General features: G+C 29.7%; 1 protein-coding gene across 1 annotated transcript in view; it reads right to left on the bottom strand.

Moving 5' to 3' along the window:
• The window catches only part of LOC107446312 (beta-alanine transporter-like), a 175,044-nt gene that overhangs the window by 17,847 nt on the left and 140,562 nt on the right, over positions 1-16,635 (bottom strand). The window contains exon 4 of the mRNA XM_071179490.2: positions 13,327-13,495. Within this exon, the coding sequence (XP_071035591.2) occupies positions 13,327-13,495 (169 nt within the window). The remainder of the gene's footprint in view (positions 1-13,326; positions 13,496-16,635) is intronic.

Raw genomic sequence — 16,635 nt, 5'->3', positions numbered from 1 at the left:
TATCCTTAGTGGTAGACGGTTCATAGATTAAAGCATCTTTGCCGTCAGGCTGTCCGAGGGAGGTTTTCGGGGTTTTCCTTCTCCATGTGATGATAATGCGGGTTAGTTCCCTCAAAAAGTCCTCCACGAAGGCAAATTTCTCCCATTGCTTGATTCAGGAGCTACCTTGTCTTCTGTATTGGGTTTTTAAACAATACGGAGGGGAACATTAATAGAAGTTAAATTGGAATGGAGTCGGCAGTTCAACGACAGTTATAAAATGCTCCAACAAGTGTCTGACATATGAAAATAGATTGTCACATAGTTGATATAGTGGACATACTGTGTGACTGTAAGAAAGAGTTTCTTTGGATCATCAAAATACATCATTAGGAAAGATCAAGACAAATCATCAATAAATAGGCTATAGCTTATACTGTTGATTATATGCCAATATAAAATCTGTGGTAGTGTTGTACGTTTTATATCCCGTTATTGCCTTTGGTTCATCAAAAAAGATGAATCCTATACTGAAACCATTATCTTAGTAGTTTATCTCTAGCTTGACATGGACAGTGAAATCTATTTAAAGAAAACCCTCCTTAAATTTTATTATTTATTTACAAAATGGAACAACTAGAAGAAGAGTAAAAATACGCTATTCCAAATACGGAGATTAGAAAGGAAAAATATGTTTCATTTTAAAACAAAGCCACAAAAAAAATACTTGACTATTTTTTGAGGTCAAATAAAAAGTAAGGGACATGATTTTTATTCTCCTAAGCTTTCCGTTTTTATGAATATCTTGGAAGGAAACAAAATCCCTCGGAACGACAATTCTTTCAACTTAATCCCTGGGATTCAAGAAAATTGCCGTTTACTAAGTCCAATATTTCCCTAAATGTCTTTCTCGTGAGGGAAAAAAAATTAAGACGCATCTATTCAAATAGCAAACTTTGCAAGGAAAACGATTGACTTCGTAGTAGAAAATGGCAATTTTATCGTTTCTGCCGACGACAAGATTTTAGATAGTGCCCAGAAGGTTTAATGGAACGCGATATCTCGGTGTAATCGATTTTTGCATTAAACACTATTTGACTTGTAACCGCAAAGTACACGTCATTAGCTTTTCCCGGCAAAACTGCATTATCCATGCCTTGTGGTGTTTTTTAAATGGATAGCGGGGTGAAAAAGCTAAGCTTATTCAAGACAAAATTACGAAGTTTCTTTGTTTTTTACTTTTTTTTTCTCCCTGTTATCTTTACTTTTCTTTGATGCTTCGTAAAGAAATGCAACATCATTTGTTTTAGAAAGTTTTTACTTCAACCGGCGGTTGAATAAATACGCGAAGGTTGAAAGTGCCTAACAGCAATGTTTTTCTTGTTAGACAGAGGTTTGAATAAAGTGGATTTTTTTTTTTTTGGAAGTACAGCTACTTTGACTTCGGAAAGAAAATTTCGGTATTAAAACGTTACGTAGTTTAATTCATAAAAACGAATACGAGTTTAATGACGCTAGTGAAAAGAGGATTTTATAGATAATCTGTTTTTAATTAAATTTATTTATAAATTTTAATAACAGAATGTTTACAAACTTAGTAGAATACTTACAACAAAAAAATTAATTTAGTCACTGATTAATTTAATCACTTTAAAACTTAATTAATTTACTATTTTATAATAAATAAACGCATTTTATATATTTTTTAAATATTTTAATGGCATTTTAGATCATAAATATTTTCTACATTACCTTAGAGATGTCATTTTTCATAAAAGTAACATTTTAAAATTTCTGGAATTTACCAGAAATTCATTAAATTTCTGGTAAATTTATATTTCAATTTATATTTAATAGATAGATTTCTATCACACATAAACTGTGATGAAAGTAATTTGTTTTAGCGACAAAATTTAAAGTACATAACACCCACATATATACTTTGGAGTATGAAACTAAATCTTAAAAGTAAATAGCTGTTTCAATAAATGAGATATTTGAAACGTTTAAAAACTCGCAAATTATAATTTTTATCCTATCCCCATAATAAGTTACTATTGCTACTGTTATTCTTTTAATTTAATAACATTAATTATTATTAAAATGCAATTTTACTCTTTAAATTTACAATTTTCGGTTATTACGTGCTTTGAAATTCTTCAATGCGAAAGGTATCAGAAAACTATTCACGTAAGATAGAAAAATTATATTTTTTAATAATTTTAAATCTGTTTTAAAATTTAAAATTATCAAAGATCTTCGGAAAGAAAATTTAGGTATTAAAACATCACGTAGTTTAATTTATGAAATGCGAATAAGAATTTAATGGAGCATAGTAAGAGGGAATTTTAAAGATAGTTTGTCTATAAGTTTATTTATAAGTTAAAATAACAGATTATTCAGAATCCCTCTAAAACTTCACTCATTTACTAATTAAAATATGATCTAATATCTAAAACAAAATCTTTAATTCTAAGCTTAAGACATATGTGTATGTTTGAAACTAATAAAGGTTACGGAGCAAGTCAATTTAATTAAAACATTTAAATCATAATACTTAATTCTGATTAAGAATTTTTCCAAAATGGTATAAATATGAATAAAATTGAAAAAGTTGTATCTCTAATGTACACATCCACCCTATCCTAGAAATCCGGTACTTTTCCTGTCTTTAAAAATTATGCTTAGTGTTTAAAAAAATAGCAAATATAGAGTATGGAGTTCCTCGTTTTTGTTAAATTTGGCTTGAAGGATGAAAAAGAACATTTTTGCTGTGACAGTTTTCTTGGACCGGTTTTCAAGCTGTGTCCATTTTCTTAAATACGCCTTTTTAAGGTGTGTTCAGTATGAAGAGCTGACCGGTGAAATATTTAAGCACATTTTATACACATACTTATCATATAAACATTTATCAAAAAATATTCTAACTCAAGTTCTGATTCTATCCAAACATTTTTAGACACTAATATTTTTGAGGTTTTACGCATATAAACATGTTTATTGCCGTTACACCATTATTTTCAACTTACAAACTTTTAACAAAAATAATTTCAGTTTAAACGCTATTTTAAAAAAGAATATTTAAGACATAAAATAAATGAATTTTAATCATCAAAATAAGCGAAATTTTTGTTTCTCAATGAACGTTTTCTGGGAAAATTTCTTCTAGTGGTTGCGAAGTTTATGTTTTAATGTTATGATTTATTTTTTTAGAAAATTTGATTTATAGCTATTTTTCTTACCACCACATGTGAATGTTTCAAAATTTTATATAGAAGTCACTTTATTCTAGTGCTTTCGTGGTGAAGCTTTTAAAATGTTGATATAATCTACTAAAGTTCTAAGAGCTACAGTTTTTCATTGTTTGACACTCGAAAAGAGTAGTAGTTGACACCTCTGATGAAAAAGGATTTCAGTGTGAAAAATATCTGTGCATACTATTTCTATTTTTCTATGAAAATAAAATTCCCTTCAATTTTTAAATCAATTTCTAAGTATCAAAGAGAAAATTTATTCATAAAATACCAAAAATATTTGCCTTAATTTAAATACTGAAGTAATGTTTTATTAGTTTATATATAATGTTGCTTCTTTAAAACATCATGAAATGCATCACGTTGGATTTGCGAACCTTTATTAATGTTTCGTTATTATTATTTTTGCTTACTTATTTTGAAGTAAAAAATAAGTTACAAATTTATTAACATAGTATCAACCACGAAAAGTATTGCGTAAAACATTCTTTAAAGAAGTAAAGATGTTTAAAAAAATAACAGAGAGCATTTTTGCATCGTTTTCAATAGAAATGTTTTTCAATTTTTTGAAGTATTTCATTTCACATATATTCAGGCAATAATTGTTTGCGATAATATCGATGTTATTAAAAGATTTCAAAATGTGCGATTCGAAATTATAAATAATAATCAGTCGGAAGTATTTGATATCTTTGTTATATCAATCATCATATTACCAAGGAAGACCTGAAAGCTCAACTAAAGGAGAGGAAACAAGAATTAGAAGAGGCCGAATTCAAGGTGGCTTTTACAATTAACCTTTTGCATACGGCTGGCATAACAGGTAGACCATAATGGCGGACTTCAGCATACTGAGTGCCGTAAGCAAACGCTTAAAACATATATCATAAAGTCATATAGCAAGAAATCGCATGAGATGACACTTGCTCTAACTGTAATCAGAATGGACACAAGATAGCCGAATGTGAAAACAGAAGCCATTGCATTAACTGCAAGGAAGCAAATTAAAAAATTGGTCTGAGATATAACACGATTCATGGAGGTCTTCAATGCAGTTGGTGAGAGGAGGAATCCAACAATAAAATAAGCGTAGGATCCTCCCACATTCGATGTAAATGTTTTACTGTTTTATCAATGTAATTTTAATTCTTTGTTAATAATTTTTTTTTGGTTCGTAGACCTTCCAGGATAGGGACCACTCAGTGGCGGTGTCTCACTGATGTCGGCTTTGACAGGTTAGCAGACAAGTTAGCACTGTTGTCCTGTGGGTGTTGGGAATGTGCGTGAATGCTGTACTCCTCCTCTGCCTCTCGACAAGATTTGTTATGCCTTTTCTCGTCCGTGACTTGGGGCCTTGTGTCTTAGAGTCAGTGATTGCTTGGTTTTTCTTCCATGCTATTGTGGTGTTGCTTCGTGACGATTGAGTCTTCAGAATTTATGACGTATGATCGCGGTTTTATTGCATACTATAGTAATCATAATTGATTGTGATTACTTGAAATCATTCCTCTTAGGCTTTGCACCCAAGGCCATCTCAGTCATTTTATCCCATCTAAATTTATTGGATGCTATATTTCTCCCTCTGTTAACTCCCAAGTCCGCAAACAACTTCTCTACTCCATCAATGCTCTTGCCACCTTATGTGAGAAATCTTGATAACTTTTACAATGTTAGGTTCTTTGTATTTTGATTGTAACTCATGGTTGTAATGTATTCTCCAGGTTCCGTTTTCTCTTATTGCACCGGAAAGTTTTCTTAATATTTTTCTCTCGAAAGTCGTCAGTTTCTCTTTGTTCGCTATGTTAATTGCCCTGCATACACTGCCACAAAAAACTATGGGTCTCACTACTGTCTTGTACAACTGTATCTATGTTTAAACTTGCTATAATTGCAAGAAATCGTGATAACTAGTCTGTTTATTTCTTACAATAAATATATTTTAATTAATAGAAATGAATATTATGATGATATTAAAACTAATATCACATTATAATAGAAAAATATAGATACATTAGAAGAAAATATTTTTTTTCTCTCTGACAAACTTTCAAAACTTTTGATGTAGTACACAGAAGTCTCACTAGATGAACATCTATGGGAGGTTTCATTTTAACGGCTTTAAGAATTTTAGATTACTTGGATTTCCTTTCAAATAACTAAAACTAATAGAAAATGAAAGCAGAGGAAAATTTGCATTTTTACAAGAAAGAATCAACTTTCTGGAGTGAAAGTAAAAAAAAAAATGTTTTCTATCCATATTAATCCTCGAAAAATGAATAAATAATCACTTCAATTTTCAATCCATAGATTTTTATTGAAGATGACGAAGATTGGTGAATAGTTTTTCAAAGAGCTGTTAGCCTGTCTTTTTGAAAGATGCTACTTTTTTCAAAAAACTTTGACCATTAAATAGTTGGAAAAAAATGCTTCTCTGGTAATATATTGGTTCTTAAAATTGATTATGGTCAGGCAAGCAAAGATGAGTATTTTGAAGCTAAAAGTTTTCCTAAAATAATTTTGAATTTCTTTTAGAAACTCTATTGAAATAAAAGTTTAAAAAAAATCTAAATCAATTTATACAAAACAAAATGAGATATAAGTTTTTATCTAAAAAAACATTTAATGAATTCTAAGACTTTATCGATATATCATATTACATTGCTTTGGTATCCTTGTTCAGATGTTTTCTCTGCTATATTCTTAAGAGTAATCAATTACAAATCTTTAATACATAGGGTAAAGAGAAATATAGGGCATGCGATAAATTGTATGCCCTAAAATTTTCTTTGTCTCATCATTAATTGTTTTTTCAAGGGATTTCAAAACAATTAATGATCAGCGACACTTTCAAAATGTTTAGAAGAGTACCTTTAGCTAAAAAACACCACAATTTCCTTGTAGACATTAAGTTGTTTTGGTTTTTATTTGCTTTTCTTTTTTTTCTTTTTTTTTTTTTCGTGCTACAGCCAGTAGTAGGCCTAGGTTTGTAGAATAAAGTTTTTTCAAACTTTTCTGTTCTTAAATTTGAATAATGACATTTGCAATCTAGAGGAAATGTTATTATTGTTAGGTCTTTTGTTAGAGCATCTGATTATCTTTATTTAGATCTTCCTCAGGGTCAATTTAAGATTTTCATCAAACTTTTATTTTCATTTATTCTTTCTAGATGGTTCAGCCATTTCCAGCGTCACGAATTTTAAGAAAGTAATGGGAATTCTTCTTTTGTTTAACCGAAACGAGAGAACATAGTTCAGTGACGTAATCCAGTACAAAAGAAACATGATTATTTATTTTTCTACCCGTAAACTTGACCGAAAGCGTTACGAAGGAACCTGGTCATTTCATAGACTTGAAGGAAAAATAGGTGGTGCGAAATTGGAATACTTTTAGACCATTTTCTAAAAGAGGTAGCAATTCATAAAAAAAGAGCCTCTCAATCAGGTGACCCAGAACCGCGGTGACTCAGAGGATGGAGAGTTCGCCTCCCTATGAGGTGACCCTCTCTGTGATACGAACCAGCTGGTTCGTATCACAGAGATGGTTGATCGATACAAATTCTTCTGCCAGCTCACACCGCCCATAGTACTGACATGAAATAGCCTTAGTAGCAAGTCAATCATGCTTTAGAATGCTGGTGTCATCGAGGAAACCGTGACTGGTTTCGTGGTTTTCCACTCCATGTAACGCAAATGAGGAAAGATTCAATGCAAAAAAAAAATACTGTCAAATTATTTGATCCAGGTGTTCTCTTATAATCTGAGTTTGGTTTAAAATTGCAAAGCTACGGAGTTGAACTTGACTGCCACAAACTAGAAAATAAGCCAGCTGCCAAATGAGAATAAAATAGGATTAAACGGATGATAACATAAAATAAGATTGAACGGCCAGGTTCACTATTTTTTTCTATTATATTGTTATACTATGAAACTCAGTGGAAATTTTGAAAATTAGTAAAGTATATGCCTGGTAAAAAGTTTAATATAAACACGTTAAAAAAAATGTCACTTGTCATTTTTTTTATCCAAATCTCTTGAATTGATGACCAGGTGGTGACGAAAGACGTAAGTTTTGCGCTAAAATTTATCTATTCAGGGTCAAATTATGAGCTGATGTAGGTATATCGAGAATAAGAAATAATACAAAGTTTTCACTTTTGCACAAATCCTTTTAGATCTTGGGTAAGTAAATTTGAAACGTAAAATAAATTAATTTCATTAAAAAAAACTATTCAATTTTGACGTAAGTACCCTTAGTTCATATTTTTCTAAGTGCGATGACGTTTTTTACAGTTCTATATTAGAAATTGGCCCTCCTCTACGCCACCTCTCTTCTCCGCCTAAGTTCTCGACCATATAGTGCGGCAATGGCAATGACTTTGGTTTTCTTGATTAGTAAAACTTCTTTAATGATAACTTGAGTTAGTCCTTTTATATTTCCTCTATTTCCTGGATGCATAAGTTAGGATATATTTTTTGTCCAATCAAATGTATAATTTTTTTTGAAAAAAACCAGACATTATTTTGATTATGTACTGAAAAAAATAATTAGTCACTGCAAACTCGTTGACATCAAAAAGGAGAAAAGAAACATGACAAAGTAGGCAAAGAAAAAAATTAATCTAAAAGATGAAAAAGGAAATATATATTTTTCAATACAGGAGAATAATCAGCATTGTCAAAGAAAAGAAATAGTTTCATTAGTGATATACGCTGCTCGGCACAAAGAAATAAATAATTGCAAATTCAGTTTCTTTTCCAGAGAATTTTGGCATCGTTTTCTATTTTAAGCCATATAAGAACCGAAAAATCATTAGAAAGTAAGAGGAAAACTGTTACAACAAAACACATGTCTCAAACACCATTAAATACAATGAACAAAAAAAATACAATAATACAAAAGGATGTCCTTTCCTTATCAATTGCAGATTTCTAGAAGAGGTAATATTTTTCTACAGCGTTGGCGACCAACTGGCGGTTGTCAAGAGCATATTGATTGACTCGAAACGGAATCAATGAGCTTTTCTGTCATTAAAGAAGGAGTAACTTGGATATCACTCGTGTTTTGCATAAGGAATGATTTGTGGAGATCGCCAAAGAATAACAAAACACTCATTTGTTTGATGAGTTTCGGATAAAGAAAAATCTATGAATGAAAAAAGGGCTTTGACGCAAAAATGGACGACAGAGTTGATTTATGTATTTTGAAAGAACGTTGTAAATAGGTTCCGAAAAGGATGGAAATATGTTAGAATCTCCTAGGTTGCTGGGACATTAATCTCCTAAAAAAATTCTGCTAGGATGTAGCGAGATAAAACTTAATATTAATGAAAAGATGATTTTCTTTTATATTCCGTGTTAAGTTTTTGAAGATTTAGAAATTTGCTAAAACAAATATGTTGTATAAAAGCTACCTAATATTTTTTTCTCATACAGCCCAGTGATATACTATAATATATCGATTTATGTTCAATAACATATCATTTTTCTTTTTTTTTAAAATTTCACTATTGATAATTTACAATATGTATATCTTCATGATTCAGGGGATAGAGCATTCGCCTTCCAATGAGGTGAACCGAATTCGAATCCTTGCGATGGCTGGTCGACACGAATTCCGCATCCGACTTGCACCGACCACAGTGCTGATTTGAAATATTCTCAGTGGTAGACGGATCATGGGTTAGAGTCCCCTTGCTGTTAACGATACTTATGTAATCTGGTCAGACTCAAAATCATCAATACTTGATTTTGGCACAAGTAATAGAATTTCTTTTGATATTCAACAAGAACTACAACACACATCAATTCAAATTTCCTGGATTAAAGCACACAGCAATAGAGTAGGTAATGAAAAAGCAGATGATTTAGCTAAACAATCTACGAGACAACAGAAAAATTATGTATACCCACTTCCAGTTTCATATCTTAAACGACGTATTAAAGATTATCTTCTAACAAAATGGCAATCTCAATGGAATAATTCAGACAGAGGCAGACGTCTATTCAAAATTATTAACAATGTTACTTTTTTCAAAACAATTCCTCCAAAACAAGTCATCTGGTTCTTGACGGGTCATGGACATAGAGGTGGTATAATGAGTTAGAGGGAGCATCCGTTTTCGAAAAAGGGGACAGACACCACAGACCACTGAACAAGTTTTAATCACGTGACTGGGTGACATTTCTTTCGACTGGGGTAAGATTTTACATGGAGTTCAGTGGTGTTTAGTTAAAAACCAGGCTAAAAAATGGTTAAATATTGCTGTGCCTTCAACTGCAAAGAAAAATTCATTAAAGGAGGACTTGTAACGTTTCACAGGTGAGTTAATTCATATTTTTTATACTTATATTTTTAGTTAAGAAGTATTTTATAGGTTTTTTCTTTCATTTGGCGCAAGTTTGGCGATTTTCAAATTCTTCTCTACATCCCTCTTCCGTAAGGGGAAGAATTTTTTCTTTTAGGGAGCAAAAGGAATTCTCTGGACAATTTTCTAATATTTCGAAAACTTAAAGTAATTTTTTTTTTTGGTAGTACAACATTTAACGTATCTAAATACAAAGCTTGATTTTTTTTTTTTTTAACTTTTAACTCAAAATTATTAATTTATATTTTTAATGAATTTTTTTATTTCGATATACGCATAAAAATTTAAGTTGACATAGTGAACCCTGAATTTTAAAATATGTTAAACTTACTTTCAGATACAAAATGCAGATATGTGTCATATATTTAAATAACAATAAAGCTAAATTTTTGTTGTCTGAAAAAATAATAAAAAATAACATTTGTTTTGCATATTAAAAGCAAATCTATGTATACTTACCATAGAATCTACATTTTTATCCATTACAGAAGGTCATCTTTATGTTACTTAAAAATAGTGACATTTTTTAGTAAAAATTACTTATACTTTAAATGCCGAAGATAAATTAAATTTAAAAAAAATTTTTCAGCAGCATCAGATTAAGCACCATATAAATATTGAGAAATTTGCAAAGTTTTGAATTTTCTTTTAATTTAAAGGGGAAGGTAATTCATATTTTCCCTTTATATTTTTTATTTTATGCATTTATTATTTTTTTTTTAATTTATAGTTTTATTTAATTTAATATTTTATATTTTAAATGGAACTTTTGGATACCATTTTGAGAGAGTTTTAATTCTTTTAATAACTTAAATATTTTATGTATTTTTTTTTCTTAAATATAATTCAATCTAGATTTATCTTTTTTAAACCATACACATATTACATTATTTAAATATATTATATTCAGTTATTTATTCTAAAGCTTGTATTCTTGATGCAAATGTGTGTGTTTTTCTGTTAAAAAAAATAAGAAGAATTGTCGAGTTGCGAATAATTGTATGATATTTTGAAATGTTTTTCATGCGTAAAAAGTTTCATACCGATAACAAAAAAATTTATCAATGTTTTTTCTCTATGTGCAACTTTTTATTTTCTTATTCAACTTTCAATAGAATTTCAATTAGAAAATCCCATTTTTTTTTCTGTATTTATCACAAATGTGAATAAATTATATTGGAAATTGTCTTCCTTTTTTGGTAAAACTGTTTCACTTTTTTTCTTCTTTTCTTGTCCAACATTACCGGAATACAATACTTAACAATTAATAGGGGAAAACAGTTTTTATTTCTCTTTTCTTGATGTATGATCGTAGATATTTGAAGGGAAGTAAAACAAAAAACAAAACCAGATTGCGATTTTGTAACCAATAACGCAGTCACTCGCCAAATGCGGCCACTCTTCCAAACCAGTCACGTGCTACATGTATGACCCCACTTCTTTCCCCAGAAAGAGCTAAGAAGCTCTCTCTACCCCTTTATATCACCTCTATGGTCATGGACCATTTCCAACCTTCTTTAATTACCTGCATATAACAGATACTGATCTTTGCACCTGCGGCCAACAAGGTTCGCCTGAACATTATCTCACTAGTTGTTCCTACACTGTCTCCTGGCATAGTCGTCAACCTAGCCCAACAAATTTAGAAATTTGGCAGAAAACTTTTATTACAAACAATACTTTAAATAAAAGATTAATAACAGTAATGAACTTCTTAGCGGATAATGACTATCTATTAAAATTTTAATAACTTCCCATTTCACATGTATAATATTTTTTTTGTCTAATTTCTTCTTAAATTCCACACTTTCAGTAAAATCTGTTCTTTTTTTTTTAATTTCTAAATTTTTTTTTTTTTAAATTTTATGTTATTTAGGCTGGAGTGGAGCTGGACCAGCGGCCAAGTCCTGGGCTATATGGTTAAGGATTTTCATAACCTAGGTACATGCTCAGGGCTAGGAGGAAAGAAAAAAAAAAGTCCCCTTGCTGTCAGACTAACCGTGGGAGTTTCTCGTGGTCTTCCTCTCCATGTAACGCATGTAAAAAAATATACATCGGTAATGTGTTGCCCCCAACGAATATCGAATATAAGTTAATTAGCGACAATTATAATTTTTAAAGACAGAGGATATGATTGGTGCACATCGTTGGCGACCAACTTGCAGTTGTATAGAACATATTGATGGACTCGAAACGGAATCAATGTGCTTTTTCGTCATTAAATAAGGAGTAACTTGGACATCACTCGCGTTTTGCATACAGAATGATTTGTGCAGATCACCAAAGCTCCAATTTGTTTCTCTTTCTCCAAAGCTCCAATTTGTCTTTCGCATAAAGAAGAAAAGTCCACGACTGAAAAGAGTGCTTTGGAGCAAAATAGTTTCCGGTTTGTAAATATGTTGGGAAAAGAGTGAAAATGATTTTGTATCTTGCAGAATTCTAAGTCTATAATTACTTTTAAATTTCAACTACATTGCATCGAGATATAAAGAACACATTTTATAGGCTCTTAAAAAACTATTTAATACACGAAAAAAAGTAGCCTAGAGGTTCCAATACCTTTTTCCATGCAGCCATGGAGCCCATATATTATCGTCCTTCTATTAGCAAAACCCTTATGTCGGTAACGTTCATAAGCAATAAAAATACTTATCCAGAGAAAGTCAATTGATTATTTTAAAGCGTTTAAAGTACGTAAAGTGATATAATTTTATCGTGTTATCAATAATGCTTTTAAAATCAGATTTTGTGTCAGATAGTTGAATTTGCGCTAGACTGGAGAGGCGTTTGGTCGAGTTCTGAATTAGTGTTTGATGTAGAAAACTGCTGAATATGAAGCGTAATTATGATCTTATTTAAAGTGAAAAAAATTAAAGAACTGTTATAAAGGTTGAAAATCGGTTATCAGGAAAATTTGATTTGAGAAAGTTCGATGAAAAAAAAAATTTGAAAAGTTTGCCGGGAAATATTAATGAAATTTTGGGAAATGCATATGTTTTTCATAATCTAATCAATACATTGTTGTCAGAATTAATATATATCTTATTTTGCATTTTGTTTTTAATAGTATTTTACTTAAATAATGTTTTAAAAATAATTTAAACAGGCATAAATAACGAAGACATTAATATTTGATAAAATACAAGAAATGACTAGATAAAGTTATAATTACAGGTACCAAAAGTCATAACTGATAAAAAGAAATCTAACTCCCTGTAACCCTTACATGGAACCCTTGTTTAACGTTTAACATCTTTTGGGAACAACTGGCATAAAGAAAGCTAATTATTTTAAATTAGGCTTTGTATTGCATTGACGCATAGAAAACTATCCATACTTTTTTAAATAGTGAAAAAACGTTAAATTAGAAAATACTTAAAAGCATGTTTTACAATAAATAACTATTTTGTTGAAATGTACCAAATATCACGATGGATTACCAAAAATATTAGTACGATCTTAGACAACAACATAATTATTAAATACGGTAATACCACGATTATTACTGAAACGAATTTTACGAGTACAATTTTATACATGTAACAATTATTCAAGTTATAAAGCAAGTTATTATCATAAATAATATGACCAATTTCAATCTTGCTCAATCGATAACGTTATCGATCGAATATTATTCTGAACGACATATTATTTCTATCGACATATTATTCTGAACGCGTAAAAAAGCACGTCACAGTAAAAAGAAATGCTATAAAGTAGTAAACTTACCACCAGTACAAGAAAAAGGCAAAGAATGGTAAAGAAGAGGCGAGGGCGACGTTATGCCAATCCCTGACCCAATATACCATCACAGTTATGAGTACACCTCCCAGGCTGCGATAAAGATAAGTAAACTGAAGGGCATATCCTTTCCACGACGATCCCATCAACTCTTGAGCTGGAAAAAAATAATAATAGAAATGATTTGATATGGTGTCCCGAGTGCTAAATTGAAGATCCAGTTATTGTAAAAATGACATTTATTTAAACAAGTAATATGAATTTTTTTTTGAAGTCAATTCCTACTTGGATTAACAATGAAAATATTTATTTTATTTTATTTTTATTAAATAATAAATTTTTTCTGTCCCATATAAAACTAAAATTAATTAAATTTAATTAATGAAATAATATTTGAAAAAACGGTATTAACATCAATTGTCATCCACTACAAGTTTTAAAAAAATGTATTTGAGCTTGAATTGGGTATAATATAAAAAACACAACTACTTCCACTTAGTAGGAATAACATTTACCATGACGCAATGCTAAATTCTATGCCACTATCCACATAAATGCCACTATCCACATAAATCAATTATTAATCAAAAATCGAATATCAATTACTTTTCTTTATAATGCAATAAAATCTGGCGAGCAGCTATTTAAACGATCAAACACTTCGTTTGCTTATTTGTGGCTTGAAGTTAGGCTCGCAGAAAATGCCGTTCATGGGTTAAATTTAGTAGGAATAACACAACCTGTGACGTAGACTATAGTATACCCAATTGACGAATTAAAAGTATTTTATTAACGATTGAAAATTGGAACAAGATATATAAATATATATAGGGAGAGTGTGAACTAACAGTAGGAATTGGAACAAACAAATTTGGTCACATGAATCCCACGTGATGTTCTTTATTGAATTTATCTGACACAGCGAATATAAAATAATTTCATATTTAAATGTGCACAATAAACTATTTTTTTTATTCAAATAGAGCTGCAAGTTAGAAATTATCACTGATCTTATCTTTAAAATATGTAAAAAAACTGAATCGCTTATAGTAAAATTTAAAACAATGACTAACGCTTAACCAATCAGAAAATTCCATTTCGTTTTTCAAGATAATGAATTAAAAGTTGGGAAAAAAAACTGTATTAACATCAAGTGCCATCCACTACAAGGTTAAAAAAATGTATTTAAATTTGAGTGAATCAATAAAAAGTATTTTATTAATGATTGAAAATTTGAATAAGATATAGGGAGAATGCAAACTAATAGTAAGAATTGAATAACAGAATGCTTTTCATCTTTCAAGTATACAAGACAACGTCAATTCCATCTTTTTAGACGACTTTTTTTTACGATGACATAAAAACTAATTTCATAGTAGGATATTCTTTAGGCGATGAAAATGTTAAAACACGTTCTAGAACTGATTAAAAACACAACTGAAAATATTAAAACATGAACTAGAACATAATTAAAGCACAACTCTATTTGAAAAAACTACCAATAGTAACATTAAAAACTTAACTTTTTAATAATCTTAAACATAACAGTTCTACCAAATAATAAACATCATACTGAAGAACAAATCAAAAACTGAAAAACATCGGTGGCGTAACTAGATCACTTAAAAAATACAGCAATAACGAAGGCGCAACTAGATCACCCATCGTTTTGTAACTTATTATCGTTTTCAAATTCCAGAAAAATAAATGATCTAGTTCATCGCTTTGAACAGATATAATTCAAACCTTTATAACAGTAGAGATAATAGATATAATATCCCATAACGAATAGTCCACATTTCTCAATATAAACTAAATTCTACTGTCCACTTTCAGTCAATAAGTCCCAATTTTTGATTGTTACGTGCCTTTTTCATGAACTACTATTTCATTTTGCTAATAAGCTTTGTTTCTCAAAAATATTATATACTTCCTTCATATAAGTAAGTCAATTATTATCTACTTTCTCTTTGAGTTTTTTGTTTTTAAGAATGTTATATACCTCAGTCTATTACCTTACTTATCAGATGTAGAACATTGAGATAAAAAACAGTGTAAATATCATTTGCATACATTTCAGAAGAAATAACTACATTATAATTTCTGAACCACATCGAAAATATTTAAATAGCTAACTGGGCAAGAAACATGTCGATAGAGAAAAATCGAACGAACAAGAAAAATGGAATATCTCGCTTTAAGTACCTATGTCTTATTCTTGATTTAATGAGATTCATAAATCAGAAAATTGTGTTCTCTTGTTCAGAATAATTGCCTAAATTAGCATATTCGTTCTTTCAAAAATCTCTTACGTCATTCACAAAACATTAAAACACTTGTAAAGTAAATTAAATTTTACTACATACAAGTTTACTAAGTGCAAACGAACATGGCAATTTAAGATGTAAAATATATCTGTCTGATACAGCTGTTCGGACCTTTATTATAAATTCTGTAAAGGTTTCAATGTAATGGGCATATTACAGACGAACAACCCATTATATCCATGTAGGATGCTTTTAAAATATCATGTTTGAATGGAAAATGGAATGGAATAAGGCATAGCAATAAGCATTTATTTAGAAAGGAAAAAAATTAAAAATGTATCTTAAAATATTTTCTTCTTCTTTTTGATTCGAAAAGATAATTTGTTTTTCTTAAATTGCATGCAGATAGTTATTTTTTAAGCCCAATGGATTTATCAAGCAACAGATTACATAAAAAGTATTAGACAGCATTAGAAAGATGGACGTACTATTTATTGCGTTTTACATAGGAAGTTATTTCTTCCACATTCCAAAGTTAGTTACAAAATTAATCGAAAGATGCCGCCTTAGATTGGAAAATTTAAAAACACTTTATGTCAGGGCCCTCCGACTGAAATATTTATTTATTCAGACAAGCAAGTAACTGATTTTTAATATTCCAGAAAACTTATATTTCTATCTTCATTTTTCTATTATCGATTTTATTTTAACTGATTTTATGGACATTTGGAAATATACCAATAAACCTTCAGTAAGGATTGGTGTATTACATATATCAAAACAGTCTTATGTATCGTTTTAATATTTGTTATTTAAAATTTGTAATTTTAATTTTTGTCTGTGAAATCGTTTTAATATTTGTTATTTAATTATCCTTCGAAAATTTGTTATTTAATTGAAGAATGGAGTTAAAAAAAATACAGTCTTAAATGTAACTCAAAAGTAAAAGGATAATAAAAACGAATTCTATGTAACAAGTTTTTCTTGCTTTCTAAATATTAGGACATGATTTTAGAATAATAAGAGATGA

This window comes from Parasteatoda tepidariorum, chromosome 1, assembly GCF_982258835.1.
Source record: "Parasteatoda tepidariorum strain Cologne lab strain chromosome 1, Ptep-v5.0, whole genome shotgun sequence".
Taxonomy (NCBI): Eukaryota; Metazoa; Arthropoda; class Arachnida; order Araneae; family Theridiidae; genus Parasteatoda; species Parasteatoda tepidariorum.
Note: the sequence above shows the minus strand (reverse complement) of the source record. Positions and strands in the feature narration are given on the sequence as shown.